At 37.6% G+C, this 19,239-nt stretch overlaps 3 protein-coding genes across 4 annotated transcripts; all 3 read left to right on the forward strand.

Moving 5' to 3' along the window:
* Positions 1-1,264: 1,264 nt before the first annotated feature.
* Positions 1,265-2,134, forward strand: dnajc5aa (DnaJ (Hsp40) homolog, subfamily C, member 5aa; the record flags this gene model as incomplete). The annotated part of the gene is made up of 4 exons (XM_079239429.1): positions 1,265-1,374; positions 1,457-1,670; positions 1,772-1,943; positions 2,031-2,134. 4 exons carry the CDS (start codon positions 1,265-1,267, stop codon positions 2,132-2,134), a joined length of 600 nt encoding a protein of 199 aa, XP_079095555.1.
* Positions 2,135-6,934: 4,800 nt separating this feature from the next.
* Positions 6,935-11,791, forward strand: LOC306754418 (tumor protein D54-like; the record flags this gene model as incomplete). Its single annotated transcript, XM_079238436.1, has 9 exons — positions 6,935-7,002; positions 8,077-8,192; positions 8,290-8,438; positions 8,646-8,693; positions 9,090-9,191; positions 10,953-10,979; positions 11,411-11,446; positions 11,594-11,642; positions 11,714-11,791. The coding sequence occupies exons 1-9, from the start codon at positions 6,990-6,992 to the stop codon at positions 11,789-11,791; spliced, it is 618 nt and encodes a 205-aa protein (XP_079094562.1). The 5' UTR covers positions 6,935-6,989.
* Positions 11,792-13,481: 1,690 nt separating this feature from the next.
* ppdpfa (pancreatic progenitor cell differentiation and proliferation factor a) lies at positions 13,482-15,857 on the forward strand. Of its 2 annotated transcripts, XM_079239425.1 has the most exons (6): positions 13,482-13,640; positions 13,749-13,803; positions 14,854-14,956; positions 15,056-15,133; positions 15,234-15,327; positions 15,437-15,857. In XM_079239425.1, exons 3-6 carry the CDS (start codon positions 14,902-14,904, stop codon positions 15,567-15,569), a joined length of 360 nt encoding a protein of 119 aa, XP_079095551.1. In that variant the 5' UTR covers positions 13,482-13,640; positions 13,749-13,803; positions 14,854-14,901; the 3' UTR covers positions 15,570-15,857. The 2 variants fall into 2 exon arrangements, with proteins under 2 accessions (XP_079095551.1, XP_079095552.1); XM_079239426.1 differs by lacking the exon at positions 13,749-13,803 and having other exon boundaries at positions 13,484-13,640.
* The last annotated feature ends 3,382 nt before the right edge of the window (positions 15,858-19,239 follow it).

Raw genomic sequence — 19,239 nt, forward strand, 5'->3', positions numbered from 1 at the left:
TATGTATATATATATATATATATATATGTATGTATGTATGTATAAATATATATAAATAATAAGAACACAACGTGCCACTCAAGCATGTTTAAAGACCCTCAAAATGTTCTGATTATTTCTGTGATTGTAAAACTAGAAATAATGCTTTTTAATTTTTAATTTTTTATTTTTTTCCTTTCACGTCCAACGTCATTTTTCAGTGCACGCGCACGTCAGATCTCCGTGGGTTCCAGGGGGCGGAGTCAGCAGACTGCTGCAGCTGTCCATGGTCGTGTAGTGGGAGCCAGAGAGGGTCCTGGTACGTGCGAGATGCTGCCATAGTCACGCCACACCGTCTAAAACCAGAACGCGCCCGGGATCGTTCGTTGCGCAGCGTATCTGAGCCGACTGAAAGGTGAGCCCTCGCAGTGCGTTGTCATCTTTTAGTATTCCTCCATAAACCCTCGCCTCTTGCCCTTGAAAATTTCTGCTGACGATCCATCCCCTGCCTTGCATCAAGTGCAGGCCAGGAAGCAACCCAACATGGATGCTGCGCGCTGTAGCAGTGCAGCTGATGATGCTGGCTCTGAGATTATGCTCCCAGCATCGCTCTCGTTGTATCTAATCCTCCCTGAGGATGATTTATAGCCGGGTGCGATTTGCAAAGGGGAGACAATTGACAGTTGGTGCTCATATGATTTGTGTTTGAAATAAAAATGTGAAATAAAAAGGACAAAGAGAGCTTTAAATAGACCAGTGGCTTTTCATTTGTGTCGACTTGACACCCGTTTGCAGGCAGCGTTTTTTTTTTTCTTCTCAGGAATGACTTTTTCTTTTTATTTAATTTTATTGCATTTGTCTCAACCCTGCCCTGTTTCTCTGCAGGGATGTCAGCTTCTGATTTACTTAAGCAGCATAAGCATCAGTGGTCTGCCAAAATGCCACACTATCAGTATAATCACCTACCACACTTATATTACTGGCGAAACCTCCCGAAAAAATCTATATTATCAATTAAGTGTAATGAAAGCAATGTAATCAGCCTGGCTTTCGCCTATCATTGGTTTCTTTTTGTATGTACATGTCAGCACAGTTGTGCTTAACAGAGAGCAGAGGACTAGCTGCTGCCTGCAGCCAGGAGCGTTCACCTTCCAGTCACACAGGCCTCTCTTCAGATGAAGGCGTTTTCCTCCTGATGAGCAGGTTTATGAAGCACGAGGTGCAGCCCGAGTGGAGCATTTTGACATTTCTCCTCTCTGTGTCCAGACCGTGGACGTGAGACATCATGGCTGAACACCAGAGGCAGCGCTCTCTGTCCACTGCAGGGGAGTCTCTCTACCATGTGTTGGGAGTGGACAAGCTGGCTACAACAGATGACATTAAGAGATCTTACAGGTAAAAAGCTTCCCTCTGTGACTTCTAACAGGAAGGTTTGATCCAATCTGCCGGCGTTTAAGTGTATTTCTTTCCACAACAGGAAACTGGCGCTCAAGTTTCACCCTGACAAGAACCCTGACAATCCAGAGGCTGCAGACAAGTTCAAGGAGATAAATAATGCCCACGCGATTCTGAATGACCCCACGAAGCGCAACATTTACGATAAATACGGCTCTCTGGGACTCTATGTGGCAGAGCAATTTGGGGAGGAAAATGTCAACACTTACTTTGTCCTTTCAAGCTGGTGGGCAAAGGTAAGAGACGAGGGGAAATGTCTGGACCTATTAGCGTCTGCTCTGTTGTCATGGCAGCTCACTTTCATAGAGTTTATCTTGATGAATCTGCTTGCTTGCAGGCGCTGTTTGTATTCTGCGGCCTGGCCACTGGATGCTACTTCTGTTGCTGCCTGTGTTGCTGTTGTAACTGCTGCTGTGGACGATGTAAACCCCGGCCTCGGGAAGGCCAGGATCAGGAATTCTACGTGTCCCCCGAGGACCTGGAGGCTCAGCTACAGTCGGACGAGAGAGGTGAGTCCGAGCAACTCGTGTAACACCTCGTCAGAGGTTTTTATGATGGAAAGAGCGCTTGAAACGTGGGGTTTGCTTCTCAAACAGAGGCTGGCGGCGAGCCCATAGTGCTGCAGCCATCAGCAACAGAAACAACCCAGCTAACGTCGGATGGGCACTACACCTACAACACCGACACCGGCTTCAACTAACCTTCCGCTCACATCAGTCCTGGCCTGGGGTCCTGCCTGCTTCCCTGCTCCACTTCAGTGAAATGAAAGAAAGAGGCAATCCATCTTTCCACTACAGAAAGACAGCCATGCAGAGGAGAAGGACAAGTAAGCATGGCCTGTGAAAGGAACTAATGAAGTCACATCCCCTTGCACCCCTCCCTGATCGTACTACCCCGGTACTAGAAGAAAAGAGAAACAACAAAATTGTTTCCCTTTTATTTCTTCTTTTGTATTCCTTAGCCTTCAACCACAGAGGTCGCCTGCCCTAGTTCCCCTTTCCCCATAGTGTAGCATGCACTGTGCAGAAAACATCGTCTCCAGATTTTCTTTACTCCTCGGCAGCATTTGTTACATAGCGAGACTCATCGTGTGTGTGCAGTAAGTTTCTGATGATTACAGCTCACAAGGAGAAGAAAGTGGTGAAGTTTACACAATATTTTATGCTGGACAGTGGAAGAGTGAGGGCTCAGGGAGGTGCTGGTTGGAGACAAGCGTTTGCTGGCTTAGGCAGTCAGTGCCATCCTTAAACCCACAACAACCCAGTTGTCGCCCACATTTACAGTTTGCACTTCGGATATAGAAACGCTTCCTGCCGTCGTCAGACCTCCAGTTCGTCTTCGGCAATGTATGTGTTTGTCTTCTGTTTGCTCCCCTTTTGAGTGTTTTTTGTGTGTGAAGGTACACAGCTTTATTTGCAGACCACTTGCAGGTTAGTACCAGCCCCCCCCCCCCCCCCCCCCCCCCCCGACCCTACAGAAAGCCTGTCGTCGCAGGACGTGGTCCACTTTCTCCATCTTGTTGCATCAGGCTGTTATTGTCATCATTTTCACTGAAACTTTAACATTGATTTGTTATGTTGTGCATTAAAAATTTGATACAGTACGTTTCGGTGATATGATAGATCAGGAAGATTGAACTTTTTATTGTCATATCAGCAGCTAGAATATTGACATTGATGGAGGAAATGCACACAAAACAGCTCCGCTTCAAATATTTAGTTGTCATCAGGAGTGTTTTTTCTTTTATTCATAGGATTTATTATAAAATGGCAAAAATACCACAAGAAACGAAGACACAGATAAGCTCTTAGATGCTTTTATTTTAGTTCTTTGCACCATGTGAAGCCATGGAGCACCAGGTAACCCAGCTGGCTCGGATCAGAGCTGCTAAAAGGCTCATATTAAAGGTCTCCATCGGCTGCAGTGCAGAGGTTGACTTGCTTTAAACAAGCTCATGAGTTAATGTGATGTGAATTTAAGAAAAAAGGAAAAACAACATGTCATATTCATCCTGGATGAGTATTACTCATCACTTTTTGTGTTTTGAACTGAAGTCCAATATTCTGTCTGATGCTGTGATCTTTTATTGTTGACATTTTTTGAGTCCATGTAGGTGAAGGATCTCGTTGGACAAATCATGTGTGAGCCAGTGCCACAGGCAGCGCTGAGGAAAAGAGATTTTTTCATACCACTTGGTTTGCATACATTGCCACGCATATTTGCCACAAATTGCCACAAACATCTTTGCCATCTATTTCATAAATGCTAATAATGTGTTTCAATGGTTTACAATTGGTGAGCCCCTGTAGCCCACCCTCTGCTATTAATGGTATGGATGTTGACTTCTGTGGCCCTCGTATGATGTTTCCTGTAACCACTGATGAAACATAGATGTTCCTGTCATGGCTTTTTCATTGAGATATTGAAAAATGCTACTGTAAATGTTCTAAGTTGAATGCACTGTGTGTTTAAAAAATTATAATGGATCAATGATCAGGAAATGACTCCATAAAAAACTACATAGTATATAGTGTAACTATAGTGAAATGGTTATATGATGCTTTTTTTTGGAATTTTATTTATTTCATACTGTCATGTTTCAGATGATGAATTCCTATCATTTTAACTGGTATGGTGTTGTAATGTAACCATTAAATTTTGCAAGGAATGATTTAATGGTAAAGGTCGCTTGTACATACACTTGGCCCTTATAAAGTATAAACCTTAACGTTTATGTTGTAGCATGGTAATCGTGTGTCTGGAAGAAAACAAGTGGATCAATGAACTGATTTGCTGTTGTTGAATAAATGTTCCTCAACATTTTGACTCGTGTTCTTATCGATCAACTTTTTATTATGTTTGTTTCTTTAACAATCCTCAGTTTTAATCATTTGGATGGATTAAAAGGTTTGTGGAGGGTTTTGGTTGATTCAACCAGGTAAATCATCAAGAACTAACTATTAGTTTACAGTAAAAGCCTGGCGAAAATAAATTAATTTAACAGAACATAAATTACCACACTATGGATGACATAAGGAAATAAAAATGAAGGATCTTGTTTAGAAAATTAAATTCCTTTTCTTGTTGATGTGGCTTACATACCGTGTTGTAATTCTGGGTTTTACTTTTGTAGTTTATAAGTTCAGAATTTTTCTGAGACTTGATTAAGACAAGAACAATTTGGTTACAGGATTGGAATAAGAGAATAACCTTTAAAAAGTCTTATTCATTTCATTTGTGACAAAAACATTTGTTGACTCAAAGGGTTTCAAGTTAGACCGACATGAAAAATCACTCCAACCATTCCCTGTATTCATACAGCTTCCTCTCATTACGTAACATAGCTGTTAAGTGTTTTCCAAAAAGTTTTAAAAATCACAGATTGTTAAAGGTTTTGGTTAAAAGTTTATTTTCAGGTGAAGTATGAAAAAAATATATGTATAATTGGCTGTTTGAGTCACACAATTTGCAATATATTTTTATTTAATTTAACATTGATGTATGAAGGTAGTCCCATTTAGACTGGAGCCCAGTGTACAGAGACATTTAGTTACAGTTACAGACAGCCGTAATGATACAGAATAAGAATGATTAGTCTGAAACAGAGGAACACCCTCCTTCCGATTCAAGTTTTCCACATTTACTCATTTGTGTAAAGGTTTCCTTCACACGTGTCAACCTTTTTACAGTCTGTACCCCATAATAATCCCCCATTTAAACATTTCTAAGCTCCTGCTACGAGCAAATACAAAAACTTGTTAGTATTTAAAAAATGTGATCCAAAGCCTCATATGATGTCCGTTTTAATGTTAACCTGTGAGATGTTAGTGTTGGAAAAATTATATATGTAATCTACAAGAGCTCTCCCTTTTTTCCACAAACACATTTTCTAATTTTTGTGCTAAGTTTACATGATTTTACTCTTTTATATTTTTGACACAAGTAAAAACCCTTTTTTTTTTATTTTGCTTTAGTTCCCTTCTTATGCCAACATGAGGTCAAATGATTACCGTAGAAGACATATAGCTTCATGTGGCAGCTTGTATTACCAGCAGATGGAGACAACACCGTAGTTTATTTTGGTGATGGTTAATGTGCTGTGTTGGAGTTCCAGTTTAAATCCTGTTGTCATGTTGTGGTTGTAGTATTTTGCACCAACTGTCAATGGACACGTTATGATTGCTTTGGCCTCTTACAGTCTTTTAATAACAGGAGTACTTATAGGGTTTATATTTTAATGGACTTGTGTAAAGAGGTTGCCAACTTTTTAAAAACCATCTTATTATATATCGTATAATCAAGCCCGGACTATCCAGTGGGCATTATGGACACAGGCTCAGGGGTTCACGCCCACTTGGGGCCCAAATGGGGGCCCATATGGGGCCCGTGTGGGGCAAACACCAGCAGTTTAGACATGAATCAAAATGGACGTAAAAGCCAAATAGTTACACCGCAGTGTCTAGTGTATTGCTATTGGTACCATTGGCTGAGAGATGATAGAAATGTTGTTTCACAGTGTATCATTGACAATTTTCACAATGTTGCGGTGGGGAAGGGGGCCCCTGGAACACTCTGAGCCCAAGGGCCTGTACACTTTTAATCTGGCCCTGCTTATAATACAATGTTATAAAGGCACACACTTCATGGAAAGATAATACAAAATTCATGCTGAAAGTAAGAAAGAAAGAAAAAGAAAGAAAGAAAATGTGTGCTCTGATTTTTGTCCTCTATCCTTTAATGGACACAAGAAAGCAGAAGCACTATGGACATTTTGACATGTCACATGACAATAAATGGTAAATATCCCTGAAAAACTTGGCACTTTTTAAATAACAGTTTGTTAAAAGAATAGATAAAGACCTCCTATTCCAAAAATTTGGCTTATCTTTTCTCACGAGTTGGGCCTTATTGAGCTGAATAAATGCAGTTATAAAAATTATTTAAGAGACATAAAACACTTCTTAAACCCCTTCCCTGTTAATCCAAATTAGCTACCAATCTCTTGTAAAACAAAAGTCTACTAAATTAATTTCATTAAGCTATTTGATTTGATTTTCTATTATTTTGAGTTTATTTTCTATCATTTACGTATGATCTATTTTAATTTATTTACAATTTTCCATTTTAAGATTTATTTGTATCTTATTTTTTTCCAGCTGCTTCCTATATTTGTTTATTTTATTTATTTATGCATGTGTAAATACATTTAGGACTTAATTCCAGAGGGAAATTGCAATAACAGACGCCTATCATACACACGGACTACATATATCCAAACTGCGAGCAAAGAAAGAAAGAAAATGTGTGCTCTCTGTCTTTATTTCTGTTTAGCCATTTGTCACCAATCTTTAACTTTACAAGGTATACATATTTAGGGTTGATTTTGTGGCTCTTTCTCTCCCTGTCCTGGCCATCGCTGTAAATATCGTGTCAGAGTGAAAGTAGCCAACCCAATAATAGCCTCATTGATCCTGTCCACCCCCTGCAAGTCTCTGTTTGGGCACAGTCGGCTTCAACTAGCTGGTCAAAACTACTTCGAGGTGAAAGAGACCGCAATGAGCCGACAAGGTAAGAATAAATCGACTTGTCCATACAGTAACGCGACTTTTGTGTGTGTTTGTAATGAGCAGCAGCGTTTTTCATGAGTTTATGCTGACGTTAGCATCGTGCGCAACAAGTTAGCAGTTAGCGGCTAGCGGCTAACTTCAGTACCGAGGACAGCTCCGATGTGCGCGTGATCATTCTGCTGTTAACATCATCAACTACTAACTGCCAATAACTAATCAATAACTTCTGGATGTTTGAAGTTAATCGACTTGTTTGCAACATGCACCACTAAAGCGTTTGCAGCACTTCACATGCGCTGATGGCACATGCAATTTATTTATTTATTTTATTTGTTTACTTAAATTTCATTTTATTGTAACGCATGTGAGTTTATTTTCATTGTGCGGTTTTATGGTGTTTCATTTGCATTTTATTGCACCAGTTACACATTTAGATGTTGTGAAGAGCTTTGCTATTTGTATGTGGCAAAGGTTGGAGCTTCATACAAGTAGATGTGCAAATGAATATTAAAGTATATAAATTTATCAGAGGGGAAAGAAATTCTGAATGAAAATAGCAAAAGCACACTCAAGTGCACCTACTTTATTGTTTTATTAAAGTAGCAATGCAAAAACTGTGTGAAAATATCAAGTGGATAGTAAAAATACTCAATTCTTGATTTATTGTACGTCCATCACTATTATGATGTCCTTAACACCTGGTAATAAGTATTTTATTCTGTGGGAAAATAACAAATTTTATTATGATTATTTCTTCTATATAAAAGAAATTTTCTAATAACTAAATCTTTAAATTAAGTATAGTATAAAGCAAAGTAATTGCCACTATAATAGTATGTTTTAGACATAAGAGTAACACTGATAAATTTTGTATTACTACTGCTTCTGTTGATCTATATATTGATAGTTTCAAAGGTTTTGATTAGAATTTTCTTTATCCAGCTTTTGAAATGAATCCATATGCTGCATCTCATCTGATTATGATGGAATCTCATCTTCCATACTTATTTTGGTGTCTATTTGTACGTCTACTTAGATCACTTTTGTATGATGTTTCCACATATCCATCCGTTAGGTTTTAGTGGGGTTTCTCCATCGGTCAACTTCTCCACGAGGATAACTGGAAATGGATGTTCACACACAAATCTGAGAGAGGACGACTTAGAAAGTCTACGTTTTGAGCTTTCAAAGGTAATACCGCTTTTTTTTTACATCACATTGTTCATCACAATGTTTTGCTGATTTTTCCTGCTGAATTATTCTTTTTCTGGTCTTCATTTTTTCATAGACGGAGGATGAAATTCAAACCTTGAGACAGGTGCTTTTGGATAAGGAAAAATATGCAGCAGACATCAGGAGGCAGCTGGGAATGAGTCCTCTAAGTAACATCAAAGAGAACATATCCAAAGGCTGGCAGGAAGTTCAAACCTCTGCCCCGTATGTGCACTCGCATCCTCACAATAGTAACATTTTCTGTCAAAAGTCTGTATAGTTTTAAATAGTTTAAGAAAACCACTGCATCTCTCATTTACTGTTGTAGTGTTTTTAGTTATATAACCACAAAACGTACGCTGACAACTGTCATGGCTGCCCTCTTAAGTCAGCACAATAATCCGTCATCCTATGCATGCTCTGTCTTTTCAGATATCTGTCAGCCTCTGCTGCTCTGGAGGACATCAGTCATTCCAGCGTGTGAGTCTCACTCATCATGTTACAACCTTACCCAGAGAAAAATGCAGTAACCTTTTTACTATACAGGGATTTCCCAACATCTTTTCCCCCCTACACATGTGAGAGGGAGACTCCTTCCAAGAAACAAGTGATGGGATTGTCCAGATCAAACAGGATCGACGCCCCGTTAATAGCAGTACAGCCTGACTTAGCACAAGCAGCAGTGGTATTAGCAGGCAACACCAAGGCCAGCCAGAAGTGTCTGTTTGAAATGGTAATAAGGCGATCTTCTGCAGACAGATGGTCAGAGGCTTGTGACGTATATAGGCTAATTGTTGCCCACGTTGTTATCTCCTTTGTACTTATTACTCACCTGTTATGTAATACATGACAGCACTAATACCTTTGTTCATTCAGTTATGTGAAGACACGAGACGGCCTCTCTCATGCAGGCCAGGTGACGTCAGTTGCACTGTCCAGTGTGGGCATGGTTGTCACCAGGAGACTGGCACAGATGAGGTACACCTACCGTTTGGTCTGCTTATCACTTTGCATTATGGACATAAATCACAGTGGGGAGTGGGGCTTAGCTGTGGATCCCCTGCCCATCTTTTCAAAATTTTTCCCATCTCTTCCCTCACTCTCAAAAATAGAGGTACAAGATAAGGACATTTCTGTACCTATAGGTACATTTTATAGAAATGTTCTCTCAAAAGTACAATACTGGTCTTTAAGAGACCAGAAGCACACCTTCAGAGTACGAAAAAGGGTTCAAAGTGACATAAAGTACAAATTTGTACCATTTTAACCATAAGGGTACCTGCAGCATTGAAAAATGTTTGCTGTGACAAAAACTATTGATAGAAGCAGTGCATTTTAATAAAAGAATTTTTAAGGAAAAGAAACGTATTGTTAAGACAGGTTTAGATGCACAACACTTGCTGTAGCCCACAACGTCATGTCGCACTTCACGTTGTTCACTCGTTTTTGTGTTTACATTGAAGTGGACACGCTTTGGATGAGAGAGAAAAAAAACTATGTAATGTTACAAACTAGAGCAGAGTTGAGTGATGACAGTAGTACTACTTAACAGTCATTTACTACACCAGACAATGATGGTCAGATGCTGCAAACTAAGTGTATGTCTGGTCAGTATTTTGAGTTTTTGAAGATTATTTCTGGATTAAAGGTAAGATAATATTGCTAAGTGGAATGGACCAGGCCTAATGCTGGGAAAAACATAAAAAACATAACTTGTTAAGGTGAGGTTGAACTTGATAAGGTACAAAAATAGACCAGAACTGAAGGGTATAGAAATGTCTCTCAAAAGAGTACACCCCCAGCGACAAGCATTTTAGGTACAAGCTGGTACCTCTATTTTTGAGTGTGCTCTCTCTCCCTTTTCAGCATCACATCTTCACACTTTGTCGCTATGTATTTAACTTGTAAGGGTTTTGAGCATCGGTCAGAGGGTGGGGTTACGAGAGTGGTTTGTGTCTGTGTGTGTGTTTGCATGTATGTATCATTGATGATGATTATTACATGTATTACATGGTTGTTGTTGTTTTTTTATATTTTGTTCTTTTGTTATCTATCTATTTACTTTTTCTTTTTTTCCTGTTTGTAAATTTCTTTTTTTTTTTTTTTGTAGAGGCTGCTGCTCTTGTTTTGTGTTGTTGCTTTTATTTAGAGGACGTCCTTGAAAATGAGATGGTGCATCTGAAGGGGTTATTCCTCTATCAATAAATAAATGTTAAATAATAGTTAATGCTGGTTATACAGGTTTATTATTTTATCTTCAATATGGCAAGAAAAGTCATATAGATATACGTGTATTAATAAATACATATAATATAATAAACATTTAATGTTGTATAATTTCCTATAATAATTAATATATTAATAAAGTATTTTTCATTTGATTAATTTCATTTCATAGTGCAAATCCCTTTAACATGTCAGAAGGAGTGATGAATTCATCCCATTTACATGTATTTTTAAGTTTGGCTGTCTCTCCACTTACTAATTATTTATCATTAATTTAATGGTTATTTGTCTTTAACAAAAAATTATTTACAGCAGTGCAAATAATTTGAACATCACCTGCTCGTGCTTTTTTTCTTTTTCTTTTTTACTTTAAGCAAGTAAACAACCATAATCCAATCACAGCATTGCACAGCGGTAGCTGATAAGTCTGTTATTATCATCCTGGTGGGAACAGAAGCTGCTGTGACGTTAATGTGTGTGTCTGTCCTTATCTTCATGCTGCAAACTCAACAGAGCCCTGCCTCTTCCAAGCCCACAACGGTAAGCCGACTGAGCGTTGTTGATCAGCATTAATTTGTTTTAAGTGGGTGACCTTACCAAATAATATGGAAAATTATGACTTTAAATTCATATTACCCTCAGTATGAGGGATGCCATGCGTCATGTTGAGGGCAATGGGCCTCAGTCAACAAGTTATAAAGAAATGTTTGTTTAAGTCCAACTTACAAACTTTTTACAAAGTACTTTGTGATATTCATGAAGGTATTCCCCAACCTTGAGACTTACCACAAGCTTTTATTTCACTGGATCCACTTCTCACTCCAACAGCTCCAAAAACTCCCCTTCATACTTAAGAGGTTTAAAAATGACTAAAAGGCCTGTTATTATTGTACTGAATATTTGTTTTCCTTTTAACTTGTCTTATTTTATGACATATGTTTACAACTATGTTATTTCTGTCTCTCATCCAGCACCTTGGGCCACACTATAAGTGTGCCAACTATGAGGTAAAGCTTAACAATCGTATGTACATAAACAATATTTTGTAGTGGTTATCCTTAAATCTAACATATTTACTTCTATGGTTTATTATTATTATTATCATTATTATTATTATTTTTTTTTTTTTTTTTTTTTGGCTTTTATGCCTCTAGACATTCCTCAACATTCAAGTCTTTGGAAGAAATGGTTGGCAACGTGAAAGTGAGTTCACCAAGAAAACATTTACATCACACAGCCCACTTTGATTACTGATTATGTTTGTTAATTCACAGGACAAGGTGACTGGAAGTCTGTCAAATAATGGAGATACCTCTGGGTTTGAAAGAAGATTCTCCCGCAGCTCAACATGAGAACCCATCTGCCATAGCATCCTGTAAAACTGTGAAAGATATTTCTCTAGACTGTGACTTAGTCCAATGTTGTTTTTGACGGTTCTGAAGAATGTATTAGACATGTAAAGTGAAAATATTTCAACAAATATTGCAATAAATATTTTGTTATGTTCCCTGTGACCCTGCATTGGAATAAGTGGGAATAGAAAATGGATGGATGGATTTTATTATTTATACTTTTCATATTCTGGTGTAATTTATTTTCACATACAAGTGCTTTAAATTCATCCTAATTTATCTTAATTTAACTATATTGCTAAATATTTTTGCAAGGTCAGATTTTTCAGTTGAAGCTGATTCTCAGTATTATCTTTGTATCACGAGATTTCCAAAGTTGTTATTTCCAGCTGTCCCTGAATGCAGCACAGCTGTGAAGCAGCCTGTTCCACCCTTTTAATTTCCCTCCTCAGTTGCGTGGTCGGTTTAAATTGCATGCTTCTTGCAGCTATTTAGTATTCCTAATTATTTCCACAACTGTGAGTAAATACCAAGAGACCAACATCTATTTTAGATTGGTTAATTGATCATTGATTATGGCAGAAGTTATATATATACGCAATGACGGAGTTCTAAATAAAGTGTCTGCTATGTACCGTTACAGTCTTTATTTTACTGTTAAACTGCAGTTGCATTTGATTCCTAGTATTTGACTTATGTCTCTCTGTATTGTTGCATATGAAGTCTGGTGAAAAACAACCAGTTAAACGGGCAACAAGTGGGTTTCTTAAAAACAAGCCTTGCACCACTCCACTATTTGCACACCAAAGATCTTGTATTTTCTTTTTAACGCACCTATTTGTCGTTTTACATCTCAAAAAGTATTTTATTTTATCATCACTGTTGTTGTCATCTCATGTTTACCGTTGGGTGGCGCCAGAGGCTCAACGTTCAACCCATCAACATTAAACTTAAGTGAAGTACCAAAATATTGATTTAAAAAAAAAAAAAAAAAAAAAAAGCAGATATCTCTTCCATGAATCCACTTTATAAACTTATAAGACACAAGAGAGGGTTTTCAGGGGCAAATACAAGCGAGAAAATATTAGTTCCCTGACCGGGAATCGAACCCGGGCCGCGGCGGTGAGAGCGCCGAATCCTAACCACTAGACCATCAGGGAGAGCTGCTCCATCACAGAGACGGGTTGGAATTTGGCAGTCAAGATGAAGTGCCTGTTCTTTTTTTTTTTTTTTTTTTTTTTTTTTTTCCCCTTCTACAGACGTTTGCAACGGGTTACATGGTTACAAAACACTTACACTTTGTCACTGAGAGGATATGGTAATAGATGACAATAATAATAATGATAAGTTTAAAAAAAATAAATAAATAAAACAAAAACAGAATTACCCCAAATTACCCCAGAAATACCCCAAAGATAGCATCTTCAACTACCAAGTCTAGTCATTTCTTGGTTTCATCTCAGGGAACAACTAACTGACAGACGGTGTGATAAGTTCTGCAGTCTTTGCCAGGGTGTTAATAAAGCCTCTCCAAGCTTTTAGTCTGGTGTCACCGAGGACTCCAGTGTCACCGAGCAAATAAGCGCTCGAGGGCACGTTCTGTGTCCTCGAGCTGTCACACCACACAATCCCCGCCCCGTGCCAAAACGGCACGGTTCAAGCCAGCAGATAAGCTATAAAAGCCACTCATCCTCCGCTTTCTGGGACCACGCAGCAGTGTAGCGATCGAGACGGGTCCAAACACGTAGTTTGTCCTCAAATGGGCCATAGTTTCTAGCTGTTCCTTTACTTTCAGCCATCCGCACCTTCACCACCTCATCCGGTGCCTGCATCACCATCCAACTCAAAGGTAAGTCTAAGATAAAAATCACATTCATTCTTATCATTTTCATGTCTTCATTTGAATGCTATGGGGTTCTCTTTTTTTAAAAGGAGACGTGTGGTCTTATGTTTTTAGGTGCTTTTGTTTGTGGACACATTTTACTCTCAACTCAACCCCAATAAATACAAAGGTAGTTTTTGCATGGATGGAGTTTCTGAGCATTTGTTGAACTTGTACTCTGCAAGATCACATATTGCCCTGCACCTCAGCCAATAATTACAGTAATGCTTTCTTATATACGCTGTTACCTGTAAAGCTGGAATGCAGAATGAGTGCAACTTTATGGGCAACACAGCACAATGTAAGAAACACAACAAATGGTGTGTTTGTGCGTCATGTGCAGTGTTTATCCAGGCTATTAAGTGCAGACATGTATTTGTGTCTTTGAAATCCCTGCAGCCATCTGCTGTTCACAGGGTTAAGCTATTCAGGCTTCAACTGGTTCTTCAGGTTTAAGATGCCCCAAAATATCGTTTCAATTTAATAATTTATAATAGTAAATTTGTTATTTTTTTAAGGTAATTTAAAATATGGAAGACATTTTATTCACAAAAAGTGCAGTAATGAAAGTAAAGCTTCTTTTTCTTTCTGGTTTATAATTAAATTATAATATATAATTTATTAATCCCATACGAAATATATAATATTTTGTATTTATTACATTTTTCTTATAATAATAATAAAGAAGATGTATCTATAGACCACTTCTTATCTAAGATTAGCTTTAGTAATGCATGTCATCTACAGCAAGTTTCAGTCAGTATATCATGTAGCCGGCTCGTGGACAGCACTATAGCCAGCATGTTGGACGTGCCGACAGCCCGTTACATACATTCTAGTTATTTAAGTCATGAGAAACCAGACTCTCAGCAGCTGCTTCTGGTTCATCACTCTGCAGCAGAGACTAGCGGAGCCCCCACCCCCACTCCTCCCCCCCATGCACAGAGAGCATGAATGAATGAATGAATGCAGCTCAGCTCCCATGAAATGGCTCATCCTGCACCTGCTATTTTCTGATGGCAGATGTGCTTTTGCCACAATATTTGCATCTGACTTTTTTGAAAATAAGTATTTGCACGTTGTTGTGCTACAGAACCTTAAAGGGAAACTGGAACTGACTTTTGAAAAGGTATCATTAGTTTTGCTTCCCAGTCTAATATCACTTGTCTTTTTCTTCAAGGTTACCATTTTCCATCTTTGAGCGGTTTTCCATCCAAGGTCGGAGAAAATGGCAGCAATTCCATCAGGTGGCTCTCTTGTTGCCACTCATGACTACTATAGAAGTGAGTTGCGCACCATATACATGAATCTGCAGAACTGAAGTCATGGTTTTTGTCTCTGTCTTAGTTAAAAAATGAAATCTCTAAATGTCTGTCCTTTAGGACGCCTGGGGTCCAACTCCAGCAGCAGTTCCTGTGGTAGCGCTGAATATGCTGGGGAAGCTATTCCACACCATCCAGGTAAGGAAAGGGACTTGTTCTTTTTTAATATATTAATAAAAAATAAAAATAACAATAAAACAAGATATGCCAGGTTTAAATAAAATTTTGTTCCATGTAGCACTTCCAAGGCAAGACTCTGGCCACTGGTGGACCTCGTTTTTCTTTGCAAAACAAAACCAGCCCGGCATGCAGAACGGATCTGACAATCCAAAGTGAGTGCTTTCCCACACAAACATCACTGTGCAACATTTCCTTCCAGCAGTGACGATAAATCTGTCAGCTGTGGTGAACAGGACTGATCTGAATATTTCTGTGTTGCAGGAACAGAACCTACACAGTGGCCAATGGTCAGGTGACCTGCATCGCCAGGGAAATGGTTTTGAAGCGACAACTTAGCGAAAGCAGCGACAATGGAAAGTTTGAGCCAACAACCCCACCACCATCTTCTTCCTAAAGCCCACCCCCCCTCCACTGACTCACCCGTTTCACACCTTCCTCACCCTCAGCTTACCATCCATCCCATAGTCCAAACACTGGAGATGAAGATGACGATGGTGATGATGATGGTGTTTTTTAACCTTTAGTAAATAGTTTGCTTGTACGTTTTGCTTCTGTATATTATGTTTTTATTACTACCAAAACAAAACAAAACAAAAAAAAGAAGTATGTAAAAAGTTTTTTCATTTATCTCTTGTAAAGTATTTACACTGTTAAGAATAAAAATAATACTTTGTTGAAATTACTTCTTGTATGTCGTGTTTCTTGGAGGTTGTCGTTAACCTTTAAAGAGTTATTAAATTCAGTACATAGAACATATGAAAAGAGTTTTATCTCACTTTCTTGAAGTGCACAAGTGCTGTTTTATAACCCAGCGAAGGAACACATGTAACCTACTTACAAGATAAACTTAATCTGTTTAACTGTGGTATGATTAGAAACGACTAATTCAAGTGGTAATGCGGTTTATGTAATCGCACCATTTTAGCTTGAATGTGGGTCAGCATCTTCTGGAAGACATGGTGTCACAGAGAGCAAAGGTCAGGACAGATGGGATGCTTGACAACTGCACTAACCAGTTATTAATTTGTTGTTTACCAGTTCTGCCTCTTAGTTTGTCAACAGGATACTTGTACAGGAAGAGGAGAAACCCAACCAACTATTTCTGTTGAAATCATTTGCAAGATTGTTTTAAAAATCCTTTTTGCTCTTTTCAGTGTGACGTGTTCAAGTTTACTGACATTATGAATGATTTACTTTTTAATTTTTCATTTCTGTTTGAATTTTACAAACAACCTAACATTCTAACTAACCCAAGAGAGAAAACCCTAAACAGATTCAAATCAGGACAGATTTAAAGTACTGTGGTACATTAACAAAATATCTCATTTAACCTATAAGAACACAGCATGATATGATATAATATATGATATGATATGATATGATATGATATGATATGATATGTTCCTGTGGAACACAACCTGATTTTCGTCCTCTATCCTTTAATATACACCAGAAAGCAGAAACACTGTAAACATTTTGACATGTCACATGATAATAAATGGTAAATATCCCTAAAATCTTAGTACTGTTCAAATTACATTTTGTTAAAGGTATAAATAAAGATCACATATTCCACAAATTGCTTATTATTCATGGGTTGGGCCTCATTGAGCTGAATAAAGGCAGTTATAAAAACTACATAAAAGAGACATAAAACACTTCTTTAATCCCTTCCTTGACAATCCAAATTAGCTACAAACCACTTGTGTGTGTTTTAAAAAAAAAAAAAAAAAAAAAAAAGTCTAATAAATTAATTTTCTAAAGCTATTTCATTTTCTATTATTTCTGTGTTTATTTTATATCATTTTCATATGATCTATTTTAATTTATTTATGATTATCCACTTTAAAATTTATTTGAATCTTATTTTTTCCAACTGAATCCTATTTCTATTTATCGCATGTATATATGCATGTGTAAATACATTTAGGACTTAATTCCAGAGGGAAATAACAATAAGACACCTATCATACACACTGACTACATATATCCAACCTGCAAGCAAATAAGTGACAATTCCTTTATCAGTTAATGTTTTTAAGATCCCTAAAACACACCTGAAATGAGAAAAATTAAATATAATAAATTATTAAATACTTATTGCATTACAACCATTTTTAAGTTTACCACCAATTTATAGCAGTTTTAAATGTGGGATGTGGGATGCAGATCTGCACACATCTGAATTTACAATAATAAAAAAAAATGACACTGAGATCAGATTATTTAAAAAAGAATAAAACAGAGCTGTTTAATCTGTGCGAGTTGATAAAAAAAAATTACATCCACCAGCTCAGTGGGTAAAAGGGAAACAGCAGAATGATCCAGAAATCACCTGATGCACCTGTGTGTGATCCACATGAGCTGATTCTAAGCTCAGGTTTAATTAATCAATTCAATCCAACTTTATTTGCACAGATCTAATTTGCGCCAAAGCCATTTTATGGCATTTTTAAAGATGAGGTTTAATTCAATCTACTTTATTATTGTTTATTCAAAACTTATCAATTGTATGATTCAGAATGGTTAAAGTCATAATCATATTCAACATTTTATACTTATCACACAATTTATAATAAAATTAGACCTGAAAATATTCAGATTTCTCTATCATGCGCTGTCACATTTATTAAAATAGCAGATTTTAACTCTAGTTGGCATGAAGACAAAAAGACCTGGAGCTTTCACAGGCTGTTAATGTCCCCATGAACCTTAAAAATATACTAGATATCCGCCTGCTTTAAAGTCCCCTCATGTCTTTTAGTCAGAATATATTTCTCTGTTTGAATGTTTTTCATTTATTCTGTTTCCAGCTTCCAGTTTTGTTAAACAATCTTATGTACCACTGAATGGTGATTTTCTGGTTAGTGAAAGAAATCAATATAAACACGGTTCTCTGAATGAACCTTTCTCTGAAATTCTCTGCAGTGAACATTGTACAAAGTGTACAGACTAAGAATAGACTGAACAAAGTCTGGTCCATGACCAGACCTGTTGCGAGACAGTTGCGACTAAAGTCAAACAGTGCCAGCTCTGGATGGGAAGCATGTAGGACTGCATACTGGAGCACATTGGCACCAAATAGACCAGAGATGGTTTATGTTTTTAAGTCAATAATCATTGGAAATAACACAAGGTGTTCTGAACGTCCTGGTGTCCTAGCAGGGCATCAGAAAGTCACTTGAGTCTAAAAATGTTCCATGATCCCATCCAAGCATGAATGCATACGTGTCATATCAGTCTTTTTTTAATCATTGCAGAGGGCATTCTGGGTTTCTCTGTGCAAAGTTCACAGAACAGGATGAAAGACAAATAGTCAGAAACGATGCAGAAATATAACACTGATGTTAAGACTATAAAGGTCATAAAGAAAAGAATATAAAACAATAAGCATGTGAAGGTGAAAGTGTTGTAAAGGTGGAACATTTTTGTAAAGTTGGTAAAGGCTAGTTAACAGTACTAATTTTAATGTACATTTGTAAAGAAAGATGGATTTAAAACCATTTAAAGCTCATTGAAAACTGTTAATGGTAAATTCAGGGAAGACGTCCAACTATGCCCGCTCAATGTGGATCTGGAGAACACAAGATTGAAATAAAAAATAAACTTCTACTTATCTTAAGTTCTGTCTCTGACTTAAATCGTCACATACTGTTATTTCATTTTCCGAATAAGAAACAACATTTGGAGCCAAAGTTTTTAACTTAAGGAACCTGGCTTGTAACAATGACACTGATTGGTCATGAGAAACCAAAATATAAACCTCATCTCAAAGTTTTTTATTATTATTTCAGCAACTTATTATTTAACATTGGTGTCCAAGAAGTGCAGAGACCGTCAATGCGTTAGCATGCAGCTATCCTACCCTGAAACTGCATATAGGCCTTTTGAATGTGTAGCACCTGTCGTGCTAAACCAGCATGAGCTGGGCACGCAGGCCTACACTGCGCACAAAAAAGTAGTGGATACTCAGCTTTTAGTGTAATATACAGTATGGCCTGTACTGGTTTTGACCTTTGAACTTTTAAAACTTTTGAATGTGTCGCACATGTCATGCTAAACCA

Source organism: Telmatherina bonti, assembly GCF_933228915.1.
Source record: "Telmatherina bonti genome assembly, chromosome: 4".
Lineage (NCBI taxonomy): Eukaryota > Metazoa > Chordata > Actinopteri > Atheriniformes > Telmatherinidae > Telmatherina > Telmatherina bonti.

Coding starts and splice junctions, on each gene's coding strand:
- ppdpfa (XM_079239425.1), top strand. CDS start 14,902: ATGGCAGCAATTCCATCAGGTGGCTCTCTTGTTGCCACTCATGACTAC. Junction 14,957..15,055: donor CACTCATGACTACTATAGAA/GTGAGTTGCGCA, acceptor TCTGTCCTTTAG/GACGCCTGGGGTCCAACTCC. Junction 15,134..15,233: donor AGCTATTCCACACCATCCAG/GTAAGGAAAGGG, acceptor TGTTCCATGTAG/CACTTCCAAGGCAAGACTCT.